Below are 22,708 nucleotides of genomic sequence, written 5' to 3'. Positions count from 1 at the left end.
AGAGGCAAAACCTGCTGTAGTGAGGGGAGGAGAGCCGGAGAGACGCGGTACAGACACACACCAGCTGGGGAACACGTCTAAACCACCCAGAGGAAGGACAAAAGCCTTAAAAAAGAACAGAAAAAACAAGAAAACGGAAAGAGAGAGAGAGAGAGAGAGAGAGAGAGAGAGAGAGAGAGAAAGAAAGAGTCGCAAAGTAACCGGTCAACAAAGCTCTCAACATCTTCAAGAGCATTATTAGGGTCAGGTCTTGGTTGTTCTTTCAGGGTCCGCGAGAAAGGAGTTGGTAGTGTTTTGTTTTGCACTTCTGCCTCTGTCTCTCTCTCTCTCTCTCTCTCTCTCTCTCTCTCTTGCTTTCATTTCTGTGTGCTTCCTCTGTACCGCCTGGACGTGGTCGCTGTGAGTCCTCATGTTCAGCAGTATTTAGTTCCCTTCCTGAACGTCACAAAACCCCGCTAACTCATTCCCTTCACAGCTCCCGCGAAGTCAGTAAGTAAGGAAGGAAGGGATGGAGAAAGGCTACGCTGGGAAAAGATTACCCACATAGACACCAAAGAAGGGACGCAAACACTTGAGTTACACTTCACTTCAGCATACAAAGTCAGAAAGGAAAGAATTAGTGCAATCCATTATTTTAAGAGTTCAGAGGAAGAAGAAGAAGGAGGAGAAGAGGAGGCAGCGAGGGCTCCTGGTAAGCTCGGGCGGCGGGTGTTGTGGGGAGGGAGAGTCGGGAAGAAAGGGACTGTAATTGAGCAAACATTGGCTTTTGTATACTCCGGACGGCCACAACTCCGGCGTGAATACACCTCGCCACTCCTGGGATGTTTATCACTCTGTTGACTCGCCTTCCACGTCAGGAGGCGTCTGGGTTAATAGGGAAGGTTTCTTCGCCCTGCCTCAGCCTCGCGCCGCCCAACACACTCCCGCCTTGTTTTATAATTTGAAGTAGTTCCCTGTGACACACACACACACACACACACACACACACACACACACACACACACACAAGGAAGCATAAGTCCCTAAGCTGCTCCGCTAGTGTTAGATATCCTTTCCTTGGAGCACAGATGGTGTTTACAGAGTCCATCCACAACACGAGGCAGCTTCCTATCATGCATCACATCAGAGGTTCATTTGTTAGTCAGGGAACAAGGGGAAAAGACATAAGGACGCTCTGCCTACTGTGTGGAGAGGCACGGTTGGTTATACAAAATATTCGACCACCAAGGAGCGACCATTTCAAGTTTTTCGCCAGAAATGTGTTTATTCTATGCATTATTTACTTAGTCTGATTCTTATCACATTTCCTTTTTGTTTTTGTTTGAAGTACCTTGTTTGCTTCAAGGTAAAGGGCGTAATTTTTGTCACCATACAGCACGTGGCGGTGTTTGCGCTGGTTCAGTGCAAGAGGCACGGCAAGAGGCCGTGGATGGCAAGGTGTGGCGAGGGGAACACCTATGTAGCTAACTGCACATGGGGACGAACCCGTGAATGTTACCGCTGTCTTGGTGTCAACAAAGTGACGAAGGTTGGAAAAAGAAAGAAGGCAGCATCTTTAAAGGACGCTAGGAGAGAAAAGGCTTTATCTGGTGAGAAGGCACGTGGCGCCGCGGTTACCGTACTGAGCGACCCAAGAAACTGGGTCAGGACTGAGACACCATTTGCGCTACCGCAGGCGACTCATGGAGACACGTGAGGCGACAATGTGGGGAGGCTGTACTGTACGTACTGTACTTTACCTGTAGCTCTTGTCCGCCTGTCAGTGAATGGCCCAACCACGCAGGTCCCATACACACACTTTGCTTGTGAGTTGTAATGATACGTCAGTAATTCATGTGTTTGATACCAGCTGTTATTAAAATCATTCTCACCAAAAGAAGACATTCCCTGCGTGGCTGTCAGCGTTACAACACGAGACGCTCATGACGATGAACCTCTACAATGCAGGACAAGATACCACCAGAGCCTCGGAAACGTTCATCTGTCTTTAAGATGCAGATGGCTTTCCAATAAGGTCATACACAGATATTTACAGGTTTATTTTGTCAAATAAACGTAGTTTTTCCTGAGTATGTGATTGAGAGCCGAAATGATGGGTTGTCGGCGGTGGAGGCGAGTGGAAGCGGAAGGGAGGGCCGCCCGGAGTTGGGGGATAAAGAGAGAGGAGATTGGACTGGCAGATGGCGTCATAACATTATGGAGCCTCAAGAGCAGACGACTTTCACTCCACCTCCTACTCCTGCTCCATTTTCTTTCCTCCTCAACATCGTTTAGCCCTTCTTATTGACAATTTGTACGCCATTAATAACGACTGCAGGATTTCCTCATTTACTCGTGAAACACACACACACACACACACACACACACACACACACACACACACACAAAGTACGTCAACAAAAATTCCTTGACAAGCCGACATTGCCAGTCAGAGAGAGTGCATGCGTTAATTAACCCATTCATTACCATGGCGCGTTTTCATAATCATCCTGCTTACTATTTAGCGATTTTATACAGCTTCAGAAACTTATGTGAGGATTAAAATAGTTAAAACTCTGGCCATTAGCCTTCTGACCTGCATAGACCGTTCCTGATATCAATAAAATCATCTAATCATACCTAAAACTCATGATAAAAATGCGTCCCATTATTGAAGGAGTTAAGGGTGCAGCGCATAAACTTCTGCTATCGTAAGGCTCCTTGGTTTGTTCAGAGGAGAGTAGTTTCAACGGGACAACATTAAGCCTCGTCTGGGCGGCGCGCGCATTGGGAGGGAGGAGCTGAGTGTCAGATAGACTGAGCGACAATATATCGGTCACACAACACCACATTCAAGGCCAAGAATACCACTGTTATTTTGATACGAGACCAAAGTAGTAGTCGCCGAGATCGATCGCTACCCTTAGTGAGTGGATGGAAAGGTCAACGCATCATTATTTCATTGACCCTCCTGAGTGACCTTTGCCTGACCAATTCCCTTACTTCCCTCAGCTCCCACCCGAAAGGTCACTACTCACCGTCCAATCCCATTCTTAAGAGTACCCGAGCCTTCCATGACCTCCCAATATCTGACACAAAAGGTCGTATTCAAAAGCACTTCAGTCTCTCACTACGACTGTTTTCCAAGGTCACCGAGTTGACTGGTCGGGTTCTGAGGAGTATTTTTTAATAAAGCTGAAATCACGTTAATTTGTCACTCTATCCATTAAAACACCTTGAAAAAAACCTGTCTACCTTTAACTAGAACCTTTTGAAATAGTGTTAGTGCGTTGATGAAGTATTTTAGAACAGGAACCAATGACTCACTTTGATTTCTACTCAGTACTCGTTGGCTTCCATTACATCAGCGCCTTGTTTTCTCGTTCTTATCTATCGGCAGCTCAAATTATTGTTATTATGAGATGATGCGTTCTGTGCTGATAAATAATGTTCTTTACCTCAAGTTCTCTCCATTTCTGTGTTGACTGTCTAAAGAAAATAGGAATAGAGATAACAAAGGCATATTTAATAATTTTCAGAGAGAGAGAGAGAGAGAGAGAGAGAGAGAGAGAGAGAGAGAGAGAGAGAGAGAGAGAGAGAGAGAGAGAGAGAGAGAGAGAGAGAGAGAGAGAGAGAGAGAGAAGTATGGAGAGACATTCACTCTAAGTAAATCTAGAAACTACAAGTATAAAATTACTATTAAATAATGCAATAGAGATCACAATTCTAACAATATCAAAGACGTGTTGTGTGTGGATAAATAAGGCTTGACCTGAGATGCTAGTCTTCCATTGGGTGTTTACGTGACGTGACATTCATGAACAAAGACGTGGCGCTATACATGACTGTCGCCGCGCCCAACCTTTGCTCTACACTCATTGACAAACAAACAAGAAGAACGGTACACATCTCTTGGTTTCCTTTCGTTCCTTAAATCTAAATCTTTCCTATTCATAATCCATTGGAGAAGAATCACCTCTACTAACTGTTACGTAACTGTTATAACTTACGACACGTCTCGTCATGGCTGTTTGAAGATATGAGCCTCTAAGGAGCAATTAACGTATTTTTACCTTGAGTTTTGGATGTGATTAGACGATTTTATTTACATTAGGAAGGGTCTTCATTATTTTAATCCCCAACATAAGTTTCTGAAACTGGAAAAACGCCAAGTAGTAAGTAGAATAAATATGAAAATATGTCCTGGCACTGAAGGGGTTAAAGAAAATAGACCTCTCTAAGAAAACGCCGCACTTCAGATAAATGTACGTAAATATTTTGGGCATTCACTAATCTCCATGACCATTAATTAATCATTCAAGGTGCTATCCTAGACAAAGAGAATGACATGAAGGAAAGCATGGGCAATTAACAAGACTAATGCATTATGAATTACCATGCGGGTATTTTTAGCGTCTACCAACGAGGGGACACTACTTACACATTCATAGCACTAACCTGGGATGATGAGGGACGGTACATACTAAGCACGATACAATCTAGCATGATTATATTACAGGTATTTACGCTACACAGTGCTTTCTTCTTCCTCTCACCCCTATTCTGTCCAATTCTCTAATGTAGGAGTTAATCAGTAATCTCAATCATTCATACCTTTGTCTGGTAAACTTTGAAACTCCCTGCCTGATTCTGTATTTCAATCTTCCTATGATTTGACTTTTTTTTAAGAGGGAGATTTCAAGACATTTGAACCAGACTTTTAGCTAACTCTATTACTCTATAAGGGAACTGGCAATCAAGTGGGCCTTTTTTATATTTTCTGTTGCCTTTGGTCGGTTTTCCCTCTTGCAAAAAAAAGAATAAATAAATAAATAGAAATTCTACCTCAACCATGGAACAAGTGGAGCATTCATGACAATGAATAAGGAAGACTATAGCGTGCTGGAGGGTGTATACTGAATACCTTATAGCCACTAAACTTGTTCTATTTTTACCCTCGCGTTCACCATGTTTCTTAGAACCCGTTCTGATGTATCATACTGTACTATATAGACTCGTAATCTCAAATACTTCTGCGCTTCACCTCCACTATATCAAAAGGCTTTTCTTTAATATACACGAATTTTTAAGGGCGTTTTTACGGTTCTAGAGGAAGAGTGACAAAATTTCTACATTATTAACAGGAAAAACACTCTTGAAAACCCGGCAATTTATCTCTGTGGCGTTGGAAATAGTCGTGGTAAGACAGCAAAGCGTTTCTGGATACGGACCATACTCGCCTATATGTAACGACAGTTGTAGATAGGAAGGTTCGAATAAAATGTAGCTTTGTTATTGAATGTGGATGATGTACATATTCTGTCACTAAATTTCAGCAGTGACCGCTTCTTGTGTGGTAGACTGTCTACCTGCGTGACTTGGGTGTATCTATATGCAATGAAGCAACACACACATCCATCGCACGTCAGAGAAAGCTGGGATGGTGAAATTCTCAATATGTAATGAAGGAACTCTTACATCTATCGAATGTCTAAGAATTTCCTCCTTTTGTACGCTCTACTGCAAACCGCCTTGCTGAAATGTGGCGTTATTGGTTAAAATCTTCAGTGGTGAGAACTGAAAGTAACACCAGCGTGAAAATGTAAGAATCAAGATTGCAATTGCTTTTCTTTTTCCGGTTGAGCTTCTCCTTGAAAGCTAATGGAACTGAAAGTGTGAAGTTTGTAACGTTCGTAGTGTAACGTGAGGGATCCGCGTGATTGACTGAGTAATTATTGATGAACCAGCTGATTGAATGATTTACGGCACCTCGATAACAAACCAGCCAAGTAATCAACCAGTAAATCAAATACTTAGCGTACAAACACAATAAAAACACATGCTATTTATTTCTGGTCTAAATGAATTGTAAATGGAGTTTAGCTTTATGAGAAATATCAAAGTGAATCTGTAAGTTATCCACAACGCAGTAAAGATCCGAACGTGCTATTCTACGCTTTATTTCTATTCTTGTTAAGCTGTTCATCAAAGCATCGTCCACTCATGGCTCTGTGGTACTGAGGTGATGTCCTAAACACACCACCGGCTATTTCATGCATTCCTGTGATGGTGCAAGATTTGTACTGACTCACGGTAGATACTTGATGAGATTGGTGGTGTTTTCTCTTCAAGGATTGGCACAAGCTGACAGGTCTGCCCTAATGACCCTTGTGCAGTCGATAAGCATTAATCCTAAGCTTTCCTTTTCCTTTTTGGTGTTTCATGCATTTCTTTCCACAAAACTCTATCTGACATTAGAACAAGCAGACTTTACATTACCTTCTCTTCCTACACCTTTGTCTTTTACTATGAATTCTTGCTTGATAATTCTATTTCTCAAACAATTCACTTGCTAAGTAGGTAATTATTCCCCTGTAAACCCAAGCAGGCAACGGTAAAGAGTCTGTGGTGATTTCTCTTCAAAACTAATAAATCTTCTGCATTTTCTAGCAAGTCCTGCGCATGTTTTCACTCTTCCCCGTCTTCCATTTAGGCTCCGGCAGTCTGTTAATGGTAAGCTCCTGCAAGCATGTTATCTTAGTGTGAATCTTGATGGAACCCTGCCTTTGTCTTTCTCCTTGTGTCAGCGTGTGGCAAGTCTTGACCTGAGCCTGGAGGCGAACGTGGGCGGAGGAATGTGTATATATGTATGTACGTTGTCATTCGGCGTCACCGAGAAGGGAGCGAGGTGAAGGACCGTGTTCTCAGATATTTCAGGTTTTAATGTCTTAGCTCCACTGTTTTTAAGGGTGTGATGGAATTTGCTGATTAATTTTAAGGGTGTTTTCATGATCCCAGTGATAGATTAGCAATGCTTCCACGTCATAGATTAACCCCTTCATTACTGGGACGCATTTTTATCTTGAGTTTTAGGTGATAATAAATTATTCTATTCACATTAGGAAGGGTCTATGGAGGTCAGAAGATTAATGGCCTTTACTATTTCAATAACCACATAAGTTTCTGAAGTCCTATAAAATCACCAAATAGTAAGCAGAATAAATATGAAAACATGTCCTGGTACTGAAGGGGATAAATCAAGTCATAAAAAAAACTTGAGTAATAATCTCTGTAGTCATTGATAATCGTGGTGGTGGGAGAACAAAGCGAGTCAATCTCCTGGTCGTGGTGTGAAGGTGACAGGGATGAAGGGCAGTGCGGGTGAGTGGCGTAAATTTAGTATACGTGATGGTGGTGGCGGTGTGAGGGAACCCGCGCATGTGTTGCACGTTTTCTCCTTGCATGGTAGAATTTGCAGGAATGTTGCGAGGGGAGAGGATAAGGAAGGTGTTGAAAATTACTGTGAACTCGTGAAACTGAACTTTATACGAGTGTTTCAGTGAACTTTCCAGCTATGTCCACCACCACCACCACCACCACCACCAGTACTTTATTCTCTAATACAGATAACTACTCTGAACTTCGGTGACACTTACGTATATTTTTCAAGACGCAAAATTTTCTAATAATTTCAACCTCTTCGGTACCGTTTCCACATTCATTCAGTTTATTATTTGGTGATTATATACACCTCCAGAAACTTATGTGGGAGATTGAAATAGTGACCACTGTGGCTGTTAATCTTCTGACCTTCATAGACCCTTCCTAATGTCAATAAAATGGTCTAATCGTAAAAAAAAGAAAATCTCAAGGTAAAAAATGTGTCCCAGTATAGAAGGGGTTAACAAAATCACCACCAACAACCACCACTAACTTCACCACCACCATCACCATCACCATCACCACATAGCATACCAGCCTCATCACACTGGTAGGCAGATGATTACACACCGTCCATGAATACACTAACATAAATAGATAAATGAATAGATACATAGACTAACAAGACTGACAGACTGACTACCTTCCTTTCTGCTCTCCACCATCAATACTACCACAGCTACAGACCACACCACTCTTTTGTTACCATCACCACTACATCACCATCACCACAACCACCATTGTCACCAAAAGAAAAACACAGGACCAGCCACCACCCCTGCTGCTTCCCTATGATCCCACCCCGTTCACGACAGCAATATCTAAGTCCATATTCAGAAATGTTTTGTTCTCTCACCACGACTATTTTCAAAGGCCACAGAATTGATCAACTGGGTTTTCAAGAGTGTTTCGCCTATCAGTAATGCAAAAGTAGTGTTAATCTCTCACTAGAACAGTAGAAACATCTTTAAAAAACCCGTGTGGCTTCTAGTAAAGTATTCTGAAAGTAGGGAGGTTCTGAGCATAAGTGTCTGTAAGAATATGGCCCATACAAGGAACATCAGCCAGTCATTCCCCACCACGAGGTAAGCTGACACGTACTACATCCTCCAGAAAAGACACATAATAACTGCCTCAGCGAATGATGTGACGAGCTGCCGCCGTCGCCTCGCTGCTTTCCAGAAATAGACTGGAGAATCTACAATAAGGCGCGCTGAATAATTGAAAGCTTGCCTGCCTTGACTCGCATTAAGTCTTACTGCAGACGCTACTTGCATGGGCGGAGTGAGAGGAACGCTTTCTAACTCGCAGGGTTGGACAGAGCGTTGTTGTAGGCGTAAGTGTGTGGCTGGAGAATTAGTTGTGTTGGAGGAGAGGCTGTCGTTAACCCCATTCAGTACCAGGACGCGTTTTTATATTTATTCTGCTTACTATTTGGTGATTTTATGCAGAAACCTGTATGGGGATTAGAATAGTGAAGACTCTGCCTATTCATTTTCTGATCCCCATAGACTCTTCCTTATTTAAATGAAATCGTCTAATCGTACCCCAAAACTCGAGATAAATATACGTTCCAGTACTGAAGGGGGTTAACATTCCATTCAGTGCTGTTCGGTAATATTCTCATATATAATTGTGTCACCTGAGATCATTACTTTGTCTTTATATTTCACTCCACAGCGGCCATTATTAGGAATTAAAAAGGAGCTACGTCCCTATTCAGGTTGCTTCATTCATATCCAAGCCCTAGAATTAAAAGAAATCAATACGTGAAAGATGCAAAGTAGGTAACCGTGAGAGGCTGACACCTGAGTAATTGCAATTGATTGTACAACATTTGCACAACTGGCACACCGATCACTGACACCGTTCCTTCTTTATCATGCGCGTATCGTTATTTCCCCTTTGGATGCATTAAATAGCGTCCCATTAACCCCTTCATTACTGGGTCACTTTTTTACCTTAAGTTTGGGTATGACTAGATTAATTTATTTCCATTAGTTAGCTGTATGGAGAACAGAAAATTAATGGCCTGAGCCTTCACTGTTTTAATCCTAACATAAGATTTTGAAGCTGTGTAAAATCACCAAATAGTAAGCAGAATAGATATGAAAACGCGTCACGGTACTGAAGAGGTTACGGTACCTAATCCTAAAGACAGTTATCCATTGCACACAATAAAAATCCTCAAACCTTGCAACGTGTACGAACCTGAAAACTATTTACATGAACATGCTCGCCTGTGTGGCAAGTGACGACAGGCAGGAGACGAAAAGAACCTACGTAATGAGGTGTGTGTGTGTGTGTGTGTGTGTGTGTGTGTGTGTGTGTGTGTGTGTGTGTGTGTGTGTGTGTGTGGTGTGTGTCAAGCGAACTGAGAGACAAAATGTGAAAGCTCTCGACAAAAATTAGTTGAGCTCTTATATTGCAGGGGAGACCACGTAGTAGTGACATTTTTCTTTCAACTAATAGTGACGAGTGAAAAAATGGTGTGAATGTAAACAGAACGTGAGAAACTAAATACTGATGACAATAGAAAGAACACAAGATGATTGAGTGTGCAAACTTATAGTAACAATTACACAGTTACCCGGAATAGACACATGAATAATCAACACATCTATTTCTTCGACCTTCTCGTTAATGTCAGCACGTCAGAAAACTGCAGGTGTCTGACTGAATTCCCTAACTACTTCCTGCCTATACTTCCTGCGTCATATTTAAGTCAGTCTGGGTTCACCACACGCTTCCGTTTCCTTCGGCTTCCTGCGTCGCATTAACCCCTTCAGTACTGCAACAATTTTTTACCTTGAGTTTTGTGTATGATTAGACTATTTTATTTACATTAGGAAGGGTCTATGGAAGTCAAAAGATTACTGGACAGAGTCTTTACTGTTCTAACCACAACATATGTTTCTGAAGCAGTTTAAAAGCATCAAGTAGTAAGCAGAATGAATATAAAAACTCTTCTTTGTACTGAAAAGGATAAATTAGTCTCGGTTCATCACCTGCTCTCCTTTCCTTGCTTCTTGACTCGCATTAACCTCTTCAGTACTGGAAGTCATTTTTACCTTGATTTTTGGGTACGATTAGACGATTTTAGTTGCATTAGTAAGGGTCTATGGATGTCAAAAGAATACTGGCTAGAGTTCTCACTATCTTATTCCTCTCATAAATTTCTGAAGCAGTATAAAAACATCAAATATTAAGCAGAACGAATATGAAAACGCGTCCTGTTGCTGAAGGAATTAAGTTAGTCTGAGTTAACGCGCTTTCCTTTCCGTGCTTCCTGTCTCACATTGATCTTTCGTTTTCTATCAAATCAACTGCGTAGAATTTTAAGCCACTGTGGAAAAGATAACTTGTTTCAACCTCTTGGAAATAAAAATCAGAAACAATACAAAAAAATAAAAGTATTCGTCTGGTTTTCCATCAACTACAACAGCACACACACACACACACACACACACACACACACACACACACACACACACACACACAGAACCATAATTACATAAACTAAGCAACATAAATCAACAAATATGAACAAAAATAGACTTTGTTTCGTGGGATTAAAAACAACACCTGTAACGTGACACCTGGCGAAACACAGCCATGATTAATTCTTTCTGTTAAAACGACGAAAATATTCCACGTTTTACTGGAAATTCAAGTTACTGGCGAGTCCGTATTTTACGAAATAGAGGTTCATATTCTGAAACACTTCTGTACTTCATCTCCTCTATTTCAAAAGGCTTTATTTGAATTTACACGAGTTTTTTTTTTAAGGTGTTTTTAACGTTTCTAGAGGCAGATTGACAAAATTTCTACATTATCAACTGGAGAAACACTCATGAAAACTCCACTAATCATACTGAGAGTTTTTTGGGAACGCGGCTTCTCTTACTGGTCTGGAATCATTCGTTTAGGGAGGCGGTGGCGTAGTGGATAAGGTGGTGAGCGTGGGTTCGGCCAGACGTCCACGCGAAGGTTTGAATCCCACCACATACTGCTTTGAAGATATGCCATTTGTCGAGTGGTTAAAGTTACCTATATGTCACCATGATACCCAGGTTCTAGATGGTTACACCAAAGATGCGCTTGGGTGGTGATATGGGCCCTAATATGGGTACCACTATAAATAAAATTGCCTGGGCCACTAATGCGCGGAAGCTGAACAGCGTTTCCTACATTCTCTTCAAGTGTGCCTACAAGCGCTATAGGCCAAAACATAAAAAAAAATCCCTTTGGTCTTGGAAAGCAGTCGTGGTGAGAGAGTAAAGTGCTTCTGAATACGGACCTAAAATATTGCACAAAAGAATATATACGGATGCCTGTATTTTTTTTTGCTTGTGCCTCTCTTACTGTCTGTCTGTCTGTCTCTCTCTCTATGGCAAGTTAAGCTAGGTTAGGTTTGTGGCAGTGTTGCATCGTCTGCTATCCTCTACCGCTCTTTTCGTGGCTGTTGTTCCTTTGATGTTGTATAAAATGCGCTCCCCTTCTTCCTGCCCTCGCCCACTTGACAAGCCTTTCTACTCGCTCCCATCATTATCCTGCCTACCTTATTAATGCAGGAGTTAAGCAGTATATTCATCCCTTCATCTCTTTCACGGGGCAAACATAGGGACTCTCCGCTCCGCCTTGTACTGTTTCTCTTCTCTTCCTACCGCTTAAGCTACTTTAATACTTGAATACTGAGAGGTTTTTGGGAACGCGGCTTTTCTTACAGTTCTGGAATCGTTCGTTTAACCTTTTCAGTTCAATGACGCGTTTCCACATTCATTTTGCTTACTATTTAGTGATTTTACACAGCTTCAGATACTTGTTTGGGGATTAAAATTGTGAAGAGTGTGGGCATTAATCTTCTGATCTCCATAGACCCTTTCTAATGTCAATAAAGTGGTTTAATCATGCCCAAAACTCAAAATAGAAATGTATCTCAGTATTGAAGGGGTTTATATGAACTACGCTACGAAATATCAGGTTCTTATTCTGTTTTCCAGTGAACAGAGAGTGAAAATTTGCATACAGAGAAATTATGTTACAGGAAACGCTAATTTAGTGCAGGATATCATAAGATCGTTTTCCTTCATATATTTGCTGTGGTGGGCAATAAAGCAGCCAGAACATGAGGAAAAGTCATGAGCAGGGACGGGCAGCTGGTCTAGTAAGTTGTGTAATCGTGAGTAGACGAGGTTTATGCACCAAATGGGAGTATTGATCGCAATTACCACTGGCTGGGGACTTTCCTGTGTTGTTCCGGGAGTAGTGAAGTGGCTAGGGAGGCGGCACCGAGACACTGATGAGCGGCCCCTTTCCCCTGCGTCCACTATCCATACAACACCGCCACCAGTAACCCCAGTAACGCTTTGGCTCGTATTCTCAAACACTTCTGCGCTTCACCTCCACTATTTCAAAAGGCTTTATTTGAGTTTACACGAGTTTATTGCGGTGTTTTTACAGTTCTAGATGCAGGATGACATGATTTCTATATTATTAACTGTAGAAACACTCTTGAAAATCTCGTTAATCATTTCTGTGGTCTTGGAAAATTATTGTGGTGAGAGAGCAAAGCGTTTCTGAATACGGACCTTTGTATTATGCACGGCGCTACAACTCATGCCATGACTCACTGTTTCCCTCCAGCTTGAAATATTTATCTTGCCATTAGGTGAAAAAAAAAAAAAAAACAGCACCAATGACAGAACTACTACTACTACTACTACTACTACTACTACTACTACTACTACTACTACTAACTACTACTACTAACACTACTACTAACACTACTACTACTACCACTACTTATAATGATAATGATACAAGAAACTTCCCAAGTCTCCTTTTCTGCTTTCCATTCCACAATTAGGAACAAGGAAGAGAGACTGAGATTATTCCGCCAGCCTCAAGTCATCTCAGTGGAATTATGTCGAGGAAAGATCGAGATGAAGTGCGACTTGTGGTAAACAACCTGAGAGAGAAACCCTTGACTCCCTCTCTCTCTCTCTCTCTTACCCTCTCTCTGTCTCTCACTCTTTGATATGTCCTCAGTGTCAACGCTACAGTAACACCACAAACCAACCAGCAATATCGTCAACAAGCCGTCAATCTCTCATGCCTTACTCTACCGTACACTTCCACTTGTCCTCCCTTCTACCCGCCTGTTTGCTTTCTTTGTTCAGGAATAACCAAGCCTATGACGTGCCCGACCTTTCCCTCCTTCCCTGGTTGCTGGCATTTATGCATAAAGAATCATCCTCTTCCCCGTACCATCCTACCTACCTGGTATCGCGAGGGGACCACAAACTATACAGCTACGCCTCCCCCTCACCGCTGCCGGCCGTCCTTCACGTCAGTCACAGCGACACCAACACTATCACAACCACTGCTACCTCCCCTCCCCGTCTCACAAACCCCCAGATCCCCAGTAGAGAAGGTTAGCGCTCCTAAAAATATCTGTAGCCATCTCTCAGTTTATGCACACGAAACTCACAAGTGTGTATCAGCGCCTGCGTCTCTACTAATGCCATTGTGATTGTTGCTTCTACTCGTACTTCTGCTGTTAGTCCTCCTCCTCCTCCTTTTCCTCCTTGTCCTCTTCCTTGTCATTCTTTGCCAATTGGTTAGATGAGGATTAAGTTTTCTAGCAGTTTTACTAGAAGGGTGTTTGCTATCTGGCTTAAATATATGATCTGGTATACTCCTTCTCATCCTTTTCTTTTATATCATCTTCAACATGTCCATCTATTTCTTCTTTATGTACAGTGTGTTCCAGTGTTCCGGCAGACAAACGACCCTTGTAGCTTAGTTCGTGGTGCAGCTACAGGCGGGGCTTCCTCCTATAGAACTCCTTCGGGGATAAGCAGGTCAGATAATACAGGATATGTCTTGAATCATAAAAATCACACAAATGTCAACTGCCCGCACCTTTCCTTTATTGACAGCAAACATTATGGATATACATTTTCCATCGATGCGTCGTTCTTGCCCTATACGAGAGTGTGTTGGACATTGTTGGATATTTATAAGACAAGTGCCTGTCTTTCTGTCTGCTTGTCTGCCTGCCGGGTACCGCTGTCCATATTGTCGCTGCAGGCTGTACCGAACTTCTGAGACATCTATCTGGTTCTCCTGCTGTTCTTTGACAGCGACTTACGACCAAAGTTAAAGAAAATAACAAAAGAAAATCTATCACTCAACTTTTATCTATCAACTTGTCTAACTATCTATCTATCTATCTACCTATCTACCTATCTATTTATCTACCTATCTATCTATCTATCTATCTATGTATCTGTCTATGTATATATGTATGTATCTCTCTCTCTCTCTCTCTCTCTCTCTCTCTCTCTCTCTCTCTCTCTCTCTCTCTCTCTCTCTCTCTCTCTCTCTCTCTCTCTCTCTCTCTCTCTCTCTCTCTCTCTCTCTCTCTATCTATCTATCTATCTATCTATCTATCTATCTATCTATCTTTCTATCCATGTATCTAAAAAGGCACGAAAAGTAAATAGCTAGATAGATATATCAACACATACAAACTCAAACTGGTTAGCTGGTACAATGCTCTCACAGAAACCAAAGAATGGAGTGCGCGGCGTGACCAAAGGATACAATGAGAGGGAAGAATGAAAAGCGGCGAGCCAGGAAAATTAGTCACATTAGAGACATGCAAATGAGTAAAGTCGACGGGGAAAAAAAAAAAAAAACCGTGAAATGAGAGCCAAAGCTAAACAGGATAAGAAGAGGAAATAGAACCCGCGGGATGAAAGACCCGGGAAGAGGATAATGGGTGGGTAAAAAAAACACGCAGAATGAAAGGTTTAGTAATGCGAGGAATGGGAAAATGTACTGCTGTGTTTGTATTCTGAAACACTTCCGCTCTGCCTCTTCACTATTTTCAAAGGGCTCTATTTGAAGTGACGCAGGTTTTTTAAGGATGTTTCTGTGATTCTAGTGACACGTTAACAAGTTTTCTGCATTATCAACAGGACAAATACTCTTTAAAACTCGACTAATCGTGTCTGTACACCCTTAAATACTTCAACTAGAGCCCTTTGAAAATAGTGAAGGTGTGGCGCGAAAGTGTTCCAGAATATGGGCCTTTGTTTGCATCTTCTTCTTCTGCCTCGTGCTTTACACACTCAAGAAAAATAGTTGACTATATGAAGGACCGTTGCCTCGTTGTTCATGTATTCTATCCCACATTATAGCGGAAAACTTTTAGAATGCCTCTTTGATGAGCGAACACAAAAGACGCATTCCAAGTTCGTGTTTTTACTGAGTGACTTCTCTTTACAATGTTACACAAAAAGTTGCGTCTACTCCAAAGTGGCTCGGAGTTGACTGTCCTTACACACGGTTCTTCCCTCCTTGCCTTCCTATTCCTTTTTCTTTGATTTCATTTATACAATTTACCTCTGATTGTTGTTAACTCCAGAGTGTAATTACGGTGTGTCTATTTGTTCTATATTCTTTAGCTTGTTTCGTTTATTTCTAGTGTGACTTAAATACTTTCTCTACTGCTTGATAAAATAGGAGATGAAATGTGTGAAGGAATTAATACCTGGTTGGTTGGTGCCGCCAGGTGCACGACCTTCATTAGCTACGTTTTGTTTACCAGCACGTGCCGGCAACATTCCAATCTATTTTTCTGGAATCCGAAGTACATTCCAGGAGAGTGTGACATTGAAACATACGCTGGTTTCATTCCTCTTTCTTCCTTGAACCTTCCTGTTTCAAGTTTGAACGCATGATTTCTTACTCTATCCTGATTATACTGACACCGAAAATTCTGCTCACGCCATATCCCTTTTACCACTTAACCCCTTTCAGTACCATGACACGTTTTCCTATTCATTCTGTTTACTATTTAGTGATTTTATACAGCTTCAGAAACTTATGTGTGGAATTAAAATAGTGAAGACTATGGCCATGAAACTTCTGATCTCCATAGACCCTTCGTAATGTAAATAAAACCGTCTAATCATACATAAAACTCATGGTAAAGATGTGTCACAGTACTGAAGGGGTTTAATTACTTCTATCACGTCCCCTCTTAATCTATCAGGTCGACAAAGTGACAAACTGACCTCGATTATCTCAACTACTAGCACTGGGTCTTCGAGGAGCTAACTACCTGAATACACTACACAACTACACAGCTGACGTAACTACTAGTGGCGGTCTGAGGGTGACTCTTGTGCAGGATGATTGTAAAGGGGATCAGGATGGATGGGAGGATGGAGTGATGGGAAAGCAATAACGATAAGGGTCTTGCCGATAAGATAGCGCTCCCTCCACGTGTTTAATTGGTTACTAGGGGGACGTAGCCTGGTAAAGGGGGATGGGGAGAAAATAGACGTGAATTTATAAAGAGTTAATCATGATATCAAAAGGTTACTTGCTGGTTATATTTGTAAAGGATATTTTGAGGCGTTCCGTAGTAGTCAAATGAAATATTCAATCATAAAATTGAATGTATATCTTTTGAACTGTTCTGTCAAAGTGAAATGAGTGAATTAAATATGCAGTCAAAATATAATCAGATAAACTGTGACACTTTTTTCCTCATAGATAAAGAGTCTCGGTCAGAAGTCAAGTAACCTGCCGCATCCATTCCTTTCACTGTAAATGATTTCCTCTGAAGAAACTGTGAGGCGAAACTAGTCAAGCAATAAAGTACTCATCCATAGACGTGTATCCCTTCCCCCCCTTCCCACGTTCCTTTCACAGCCTTGTTTTCCCTCAGTATCAAGTCATTTCATCTACAATCTCCCCACAGAGCTCTTAATACTCTCACTGCCATTTGATACACCTCCCCTTAATTGGCGATCATTCTGAGACATCTTTACTTGTTCTACAGCCACATTGTATTCTTAAACTAGGAAGACATTGCAAAACATATTAAATTTTCATCACTAACTCAGTTGTTAATGCTTATAAAGACTTCATGGATTGCTTCTGATGCTTTTAATTGTTTCGTGTCGCAGTGAAAAGGTTAAAATTCAAGTAGGAAGTAAAAGAGAACAGTGTTTGGAATCCTTTGATTATGATCCCGACTGTATCACGAGTGCATTTTTTTTCATGTTAGAGTGAAAAACTGGCCAAGGGCAACATAGAACTGAATAAAAGGCCCACTTAGTTGTTAGTCCTCTTGTAGAGTTAAGCAGAATGAAATGATAAATGTCTTAAAACCTTCCTCTTAAAGTCATTGGAAGTTGGAAATACAGAAGCAGGTAGGGAGTGCCAGAGTTTACCAGAGAAAGACATGACCTGAAGGCAAGGCAGGCAAAAGGAACATCATTGCCACGTGTAAGTCTCGCTGTTATCATCTAGTGAAAGAAACACTGCAGCAAGCGATCCAAGAGTCATCATCACTACTTATTTACTGTACCACCAAAAGGCTTCATTACTTGCAACCCGCACACTATGTAAATATTAGATGGCGTGGCTATCTACTACAACCACTACTACTGCACACACACACACACACACACACACACACACACACACACACACACACACACACACACACACACATACACCACCACCTCCATCACCACCACTGCGACCTATAGACAAGGCCATCCGGATATTGACGAGCCACAGAAAAAAAGGCAAGAGTTATGTAGGCCTAAATTGATCCATAGGGCGCCCTTGGAATAGCACACTGGAATTCACGCCTTGCATGTCAGAGAGAGAGAGAGAGAGAGAGAGAGAGAGAGAGAGAGAGAGAGAGAGAGAGAGAGAGAGAGAGAGAGAGAGAGAGAGAGAGAGAGAGAGAGAGAGAGAGAGAGAGAGAGAGAGAGAGAGAGAGAGAGAGAGAGAGAGAGAGAGAGAGAGAGAGAGAGAGAGAGAGAGAGAGAGAGAGAGAGAGAGAGAGAGAGAGAGAGAGAGAGAGAGAGAGAGAGAGAGAGAGAGAGAGAGAGAGAGAGAGAGAGAGAGAGAGAGAGAGAGAGAGAGAGAGAGAGAGAGAGAGAGAGAGAGAGAGAGAGAGAGAGAGAGAGAGAGAGAGAGAGAGAGAGAGAGAGAGAGAGAGAGAGAGAGAGAGAGAGAGAGAGAGAGAGAGAGAGAGAGAGAGAGAGAGAGAGAGAGAGAGAGAGAGAGAGAGAGAGAGAGAGAGAGAGAGAGAGAGAGAGAGAGAGAGAGAGAGAGAGAGAGAGAGAGAGAGAGAGAGAGAGAGAGAGAGAGAGAGAGAGAGAGAGAGAGAGAGAGAGAGAGAGAGAGAGAGAGAGAGAGAGAGAGAGAGAGAGAGAGAGAGAGAGAGAGAGAGAGAGAGAGAGAGAGAGAGAGAGAGAGAGAGAGAGAGAGAGAGAGAGAGAGAGAGAGAGAGAGAGAGAGAGAGAGAGAGAGAGAGAGAGAGAGAGAGAGAGAGAGAGAGAGAGAGAGAGAGAGAGAGAGAGAGAGAGAGAGAGAGAGAGAGAGAGAGAGAGAGAGAGAGAGAGAGAGAGAGAGAGAGAGAGAGAGAGAGAGAGAGAGAGAGAGAGAGAGAGAGAGAGAGAGAGAGAGAGAGAGAGAGAGAGAGAGAGAGAGAGAGAGAGAGAGAGAGAGAGAGAAATACTGTCCATACATACATACACACAGTGAGGGGACAGTAGAATTGTCTCTAATTACCATAATCAACGAAATTACTCATATCATTATTTTCTTAATTATTTTGTTATTATCATTAGTAGTAGTAGTAGTAGTAGTAGTAGTAGTAGTAGTAGTAGTAGTAGTAGTAGTAGAAGTAGTCGTAGTAGTAGTAGCAGCAGTAGTAGTAGTAGCCTCTCCCGCCACTTAAAACAAACACTAAACTTTCCACGGTCACACATTCTTCACGGTTCCACTCTTCCTTCTTCACCCACGCAGGCAGGGAAGGAGAGGGTCGGTGTTTGGCTTTCCCAGAACCTCCATTCCATTATCAAGCGTAAAACTATGCTACACCTACGTGCCTGCTTCGGGTGATGTGCGTGTGTGCTGTACTTTGGGTTTGGTGACGTGTATGGCTGGTATTCAAGTAGAGACCGTCATAAGAAAACACGATTGCACGCCACACACGAAAAAGCTACATGAGAATATTTGTATGAATCTGTTGCCACTGAACACAAGGAGGGAAGACTATGCAGTACTCACCGATAGTTGACACCACCGTGTAGACGAAGTGAAAACTCCCGGCGAAGTCCCAGCGACGCCTGCCGTGCATCTTGTGGCCGTCGTCCGTCATGTTGCCCCAAATGTACAAGAGGTCCTCCACTTGACTGAGGCTCACGTTGTTCCTGGCAATGTCCTTCTTCAGCTCCTGGAGGGAACTGGAGTATTGGTTCAAGTAATCGTCTCTTTCGCTTATTTCATTGCCTTCCTCAAAGGCCTCGAAGACCAGGGCACCGAACACCATGTACAGCAGCAGCACCAGCGCCAGCAGCAGGAAGCGGGCGTTGTCCTCTTTCAAGATCAGAGCACGAGAACATTTTGCTCGGCGGCTTAAGCCCAGTTGTCTTCTACCAGATAAAACTGACCCGTCAACGTTAGTCTTGTTCGGTACACCTTCAGGTGTCTTTGAGCACATACAGCCACAACAGAGGCCGGAATCTTCCGATCGTACCCATCCCCGCCCACAGCCGAGGCTGCCTCCACTGGTGGTGGTGTCCTCTGTGCTGCTGTCAGAACTTCCTCCAGAGTAGCTGTCGCTGTCAGAGCTACTTGTGCCACTGTTCAAGTTGTTGGATTTGCTGTGATGGCGCGACACGACCTTCTTTTGGTCGCCTGCCGTCCACCCGTCCACTGTCCAGATCTTGCCTTTGTTTTGTGTCTGAGCTTGGGGCTGAGCTGCATCTCCTCCACCCTCACCCACAGCCCCGGCCCCACTCACTCTTCCCGACCGTGCCAGATCTGCCACCCTGCCCTGCGGGGAATCCCCACGAGGAGTCACTATGTGGCTGGGCATTTGAGGGAGCCAAGCCACGTTCTCCGTTGCCTCATCATAACAGGCCAGGCGGCACTACAGGCTTCTCCCGCCACTCTTGTTCCCGATGGGCTGACCAAAGCGTTATCTCTCTCGTGCCTCAGGCAAGATATACAACACAGCCAGGAGCAGCAGCAAGAGCAGCAGCAGCAGCAGCAGCAACTATCAAATGACACTTGAGGAATATAGTTTCTTAATCGACATTATCACGTTTTCGGTGGACTAGATGAGACGAGATCCTGAAAAGAGAATACAAGACCGTGTTAGTGTTTGGGCTCACCTTGAACACAACCTACTAAATTAAGGAAGTACGCAATATATGATAAGTATTCCATAGACTCTCTCTCTCTCTCTCTCTCTCTCTCTCTCTCTCTCTCTCTCTCTCTCTCTCTAGTCATACAAATCACTCTAAATTTCTATGGATGGTTGTACACTAAAGTTTCGAGAATAACACAAAGTAAAAATCAAAACTGACTGAGTTATAACACCACAGCAACATCAACAGGACCAAAATGAACAAGAATCACGAAAAAAAAGCGCTACCGGAAAAACTCACACGCCACTATCGCACACACGACGCAGGAAACACAAAAGGGAAGGAACAAGAGCAATACAAGTCACAATGGGGCCCTTGTTGGTGTCTTCCCTGGTCGTGGCGAGTCCGGTAAGACGCAAGTTATCAAGATCAAACTGCTTTCATTTTTACCCTGCACGCTTTCTTTCCCACGCCTCGGGTTATCGCGGAATGGAACTGAAGTGTATCGAGAGAACCTTCCTGCGCTACCCATGCACTGTTTACGTATCTTAGAGCCGCAGTTTGGAAGAAAGGTACGCGGCATCTCCTTCAGAACCTACTCGTATTCTCAAACACTTTTGTACTTCACCTTCACTATTTCAAAAGGCTTTTTTCTAAATTTACAATAAATTTTTAAGATATTTTACGGTTCTACAGACAGAGTGACAAGATTTCTACATTAACAACTGGAAAAACACTCTTGAGAACCCAGCTAGTAATCTCTGTGGCCTTGGAAAATAGTCGTAGTGAGAGAGCAAAGCGTTTCTGAACACGGATCCTTCACCGTATTGGCTTCCCTTTCTCCTTTTCTTCCACGGGGATAAATTTCAGTATAAACATGAATGAACATCAGCAGGAAGGACAGTCAGCTCTTACAAAGTTGAATGTGGTAGAATAGAGATCTTGAATGTAAAGTGAGAGATGTAGGATAATGAAAGAAGAGGAGGAGGAGGAGGAGGAGGAGGAGGAGGAGGAGGAGGAGGAGGAGGAGGAGGAGGAGGAAAGAGAAGAGGAAGAGAAGGAAGAGAAGGAGGAAGAGGAGGGAGTTACAATCATCTGCAGTGTGTGTGTGTGTGTGTGTGTGTGTGTGTGTGTCAGCGCCCATTTAATTCACCCACCGTATTGAAGATCACGCGCTGAACTCTATGCCAACGAGCTGTATCCAACACCCCCTTCCCCCCAGAGAGAGATCAGCGTTCATTTAGTGCTATCCTTAGTAAAGCTCTGACCTCTGTTACACAACACACTCTGGGCGCTGCTGAGTGGGACCGTGACTCCTCGCACGCCATGAAAACCTGCGGTGCAACTTCAGCCAGTCAAACAAGCGGAGAGGACGTGACCGCTGAGCTAACGAGAGAAAGAGAGAGAGAGAGAGAGAGAGAGAGAGAGAGAGAGAGAGAGAGAGTTAATTGATACTTCATATGCTAGAATCCTGTAGAAAATCCAGATATATATGAATTGAAAGGATAAACTTAACTGTAAATTCGCATGTTCTTTGCTATCACTGTTTCTAGAAAGATGATATGTAACATCTTGATAAGACCCACCACCACCACCACCGCCACCACCACCCCTACTACCACCATCACTACTCCATTCAAAATAGACTAGAGAGGAAATGAACAAGCAGACTATGAAGAGAAACTCGTACAAACTGCCTACCAACTTTATACCATTACTATCTTTCATATTTTTGTTCTTGATCCATCTTCTATACAACCTCCTCTAAATTTCTTCCTTCTTTTCTATATTGCAACATGGTAAGATGGTAGGTTAAGGAGAAAGCTAGAGTGGATAGGTAGTGTCTGGGTGAAGCTAACAGGTATAGGGGGAAGTTATCATACCGAGCACTTATTGAAATCAAGAGCTAAGGGATTTTATGAGATGGGAGATTGGAGTTGAGTGCACGATAGTATTATTAGTGTATTACAACAATATATAAAAAAGAAAAACGTATACAGCAGCAGAGGAGAGGAGAGGAGAAGAGAGGAGAGGAGAGAAGAGTGGAACCGTCTTGTAATACCTCACATCAAACCAACCGCGCCGCTTTTCAGGTTTTGAGAGGCTGGCATTCTCATGACGAGATGTTGACACACCTAACGCCGCGCCTGCACTTGTAGAGAAAAGGTTAAAAATTCTAAGTCGACGTAGAGAAGACGAGGAAGGGCACTGCGTTGAAGGATGAGGTAAGGTCATAACAGTGGGAAGAGGAGGAAGATGAGGAAGATGAGGAGGAGGAGGAAGAGGAATAGTATCATAACATCATAAAC

General features: G+C 42.8%; 1 protein-coding gene across 3 annotated transcripts in view; it reads right to left on the bottom strand.

The window, feature by feature from the left end:
• The window catches only part of LOC123504261 (potassium channel subfamily K member 13-like), a 56,058-nt gene that overhangs the window by 12,788 nt on the left and 20,562 nt on the right, over positions 1-22,708 (bottom strand). For all 3 annotated transcript variants that reach the window (XM_045254655.1, XM_045254654.1, XM_045254656.1), the window contains exon 2: positions 19,315-20,382. In XM_045254655.1, the coding sequence (XP_045110590.1) occupies positions 19,315-20,125 (811 nt within the window). In that variant the 5' untranslated portion in view covers positions 20,126-20,382. The remainder of the gene's footprint in view (positions 1-19,314; positions 20,383-22,708) is intronic.

This window comes from Portunus trituberculatus, chromosome 15 (genome assembly GCF_017591435.1).
Source record: "Portunus trituberculatus isolate SZX2019 chromosome 15, ASM1759143v1, whole genome shotgun sequence".
Taxonomy (NCBI): Eukaryota; Metazoa; Arthropoda; class Malacostraca; order Decapoda; family Portunidae; genus Portunus; species Portunus trituberculatus.
Note: the sequence above shows the minus strand (reverse complement) of the source record. Positions and strands in the feature narration are given on the sequence as shown.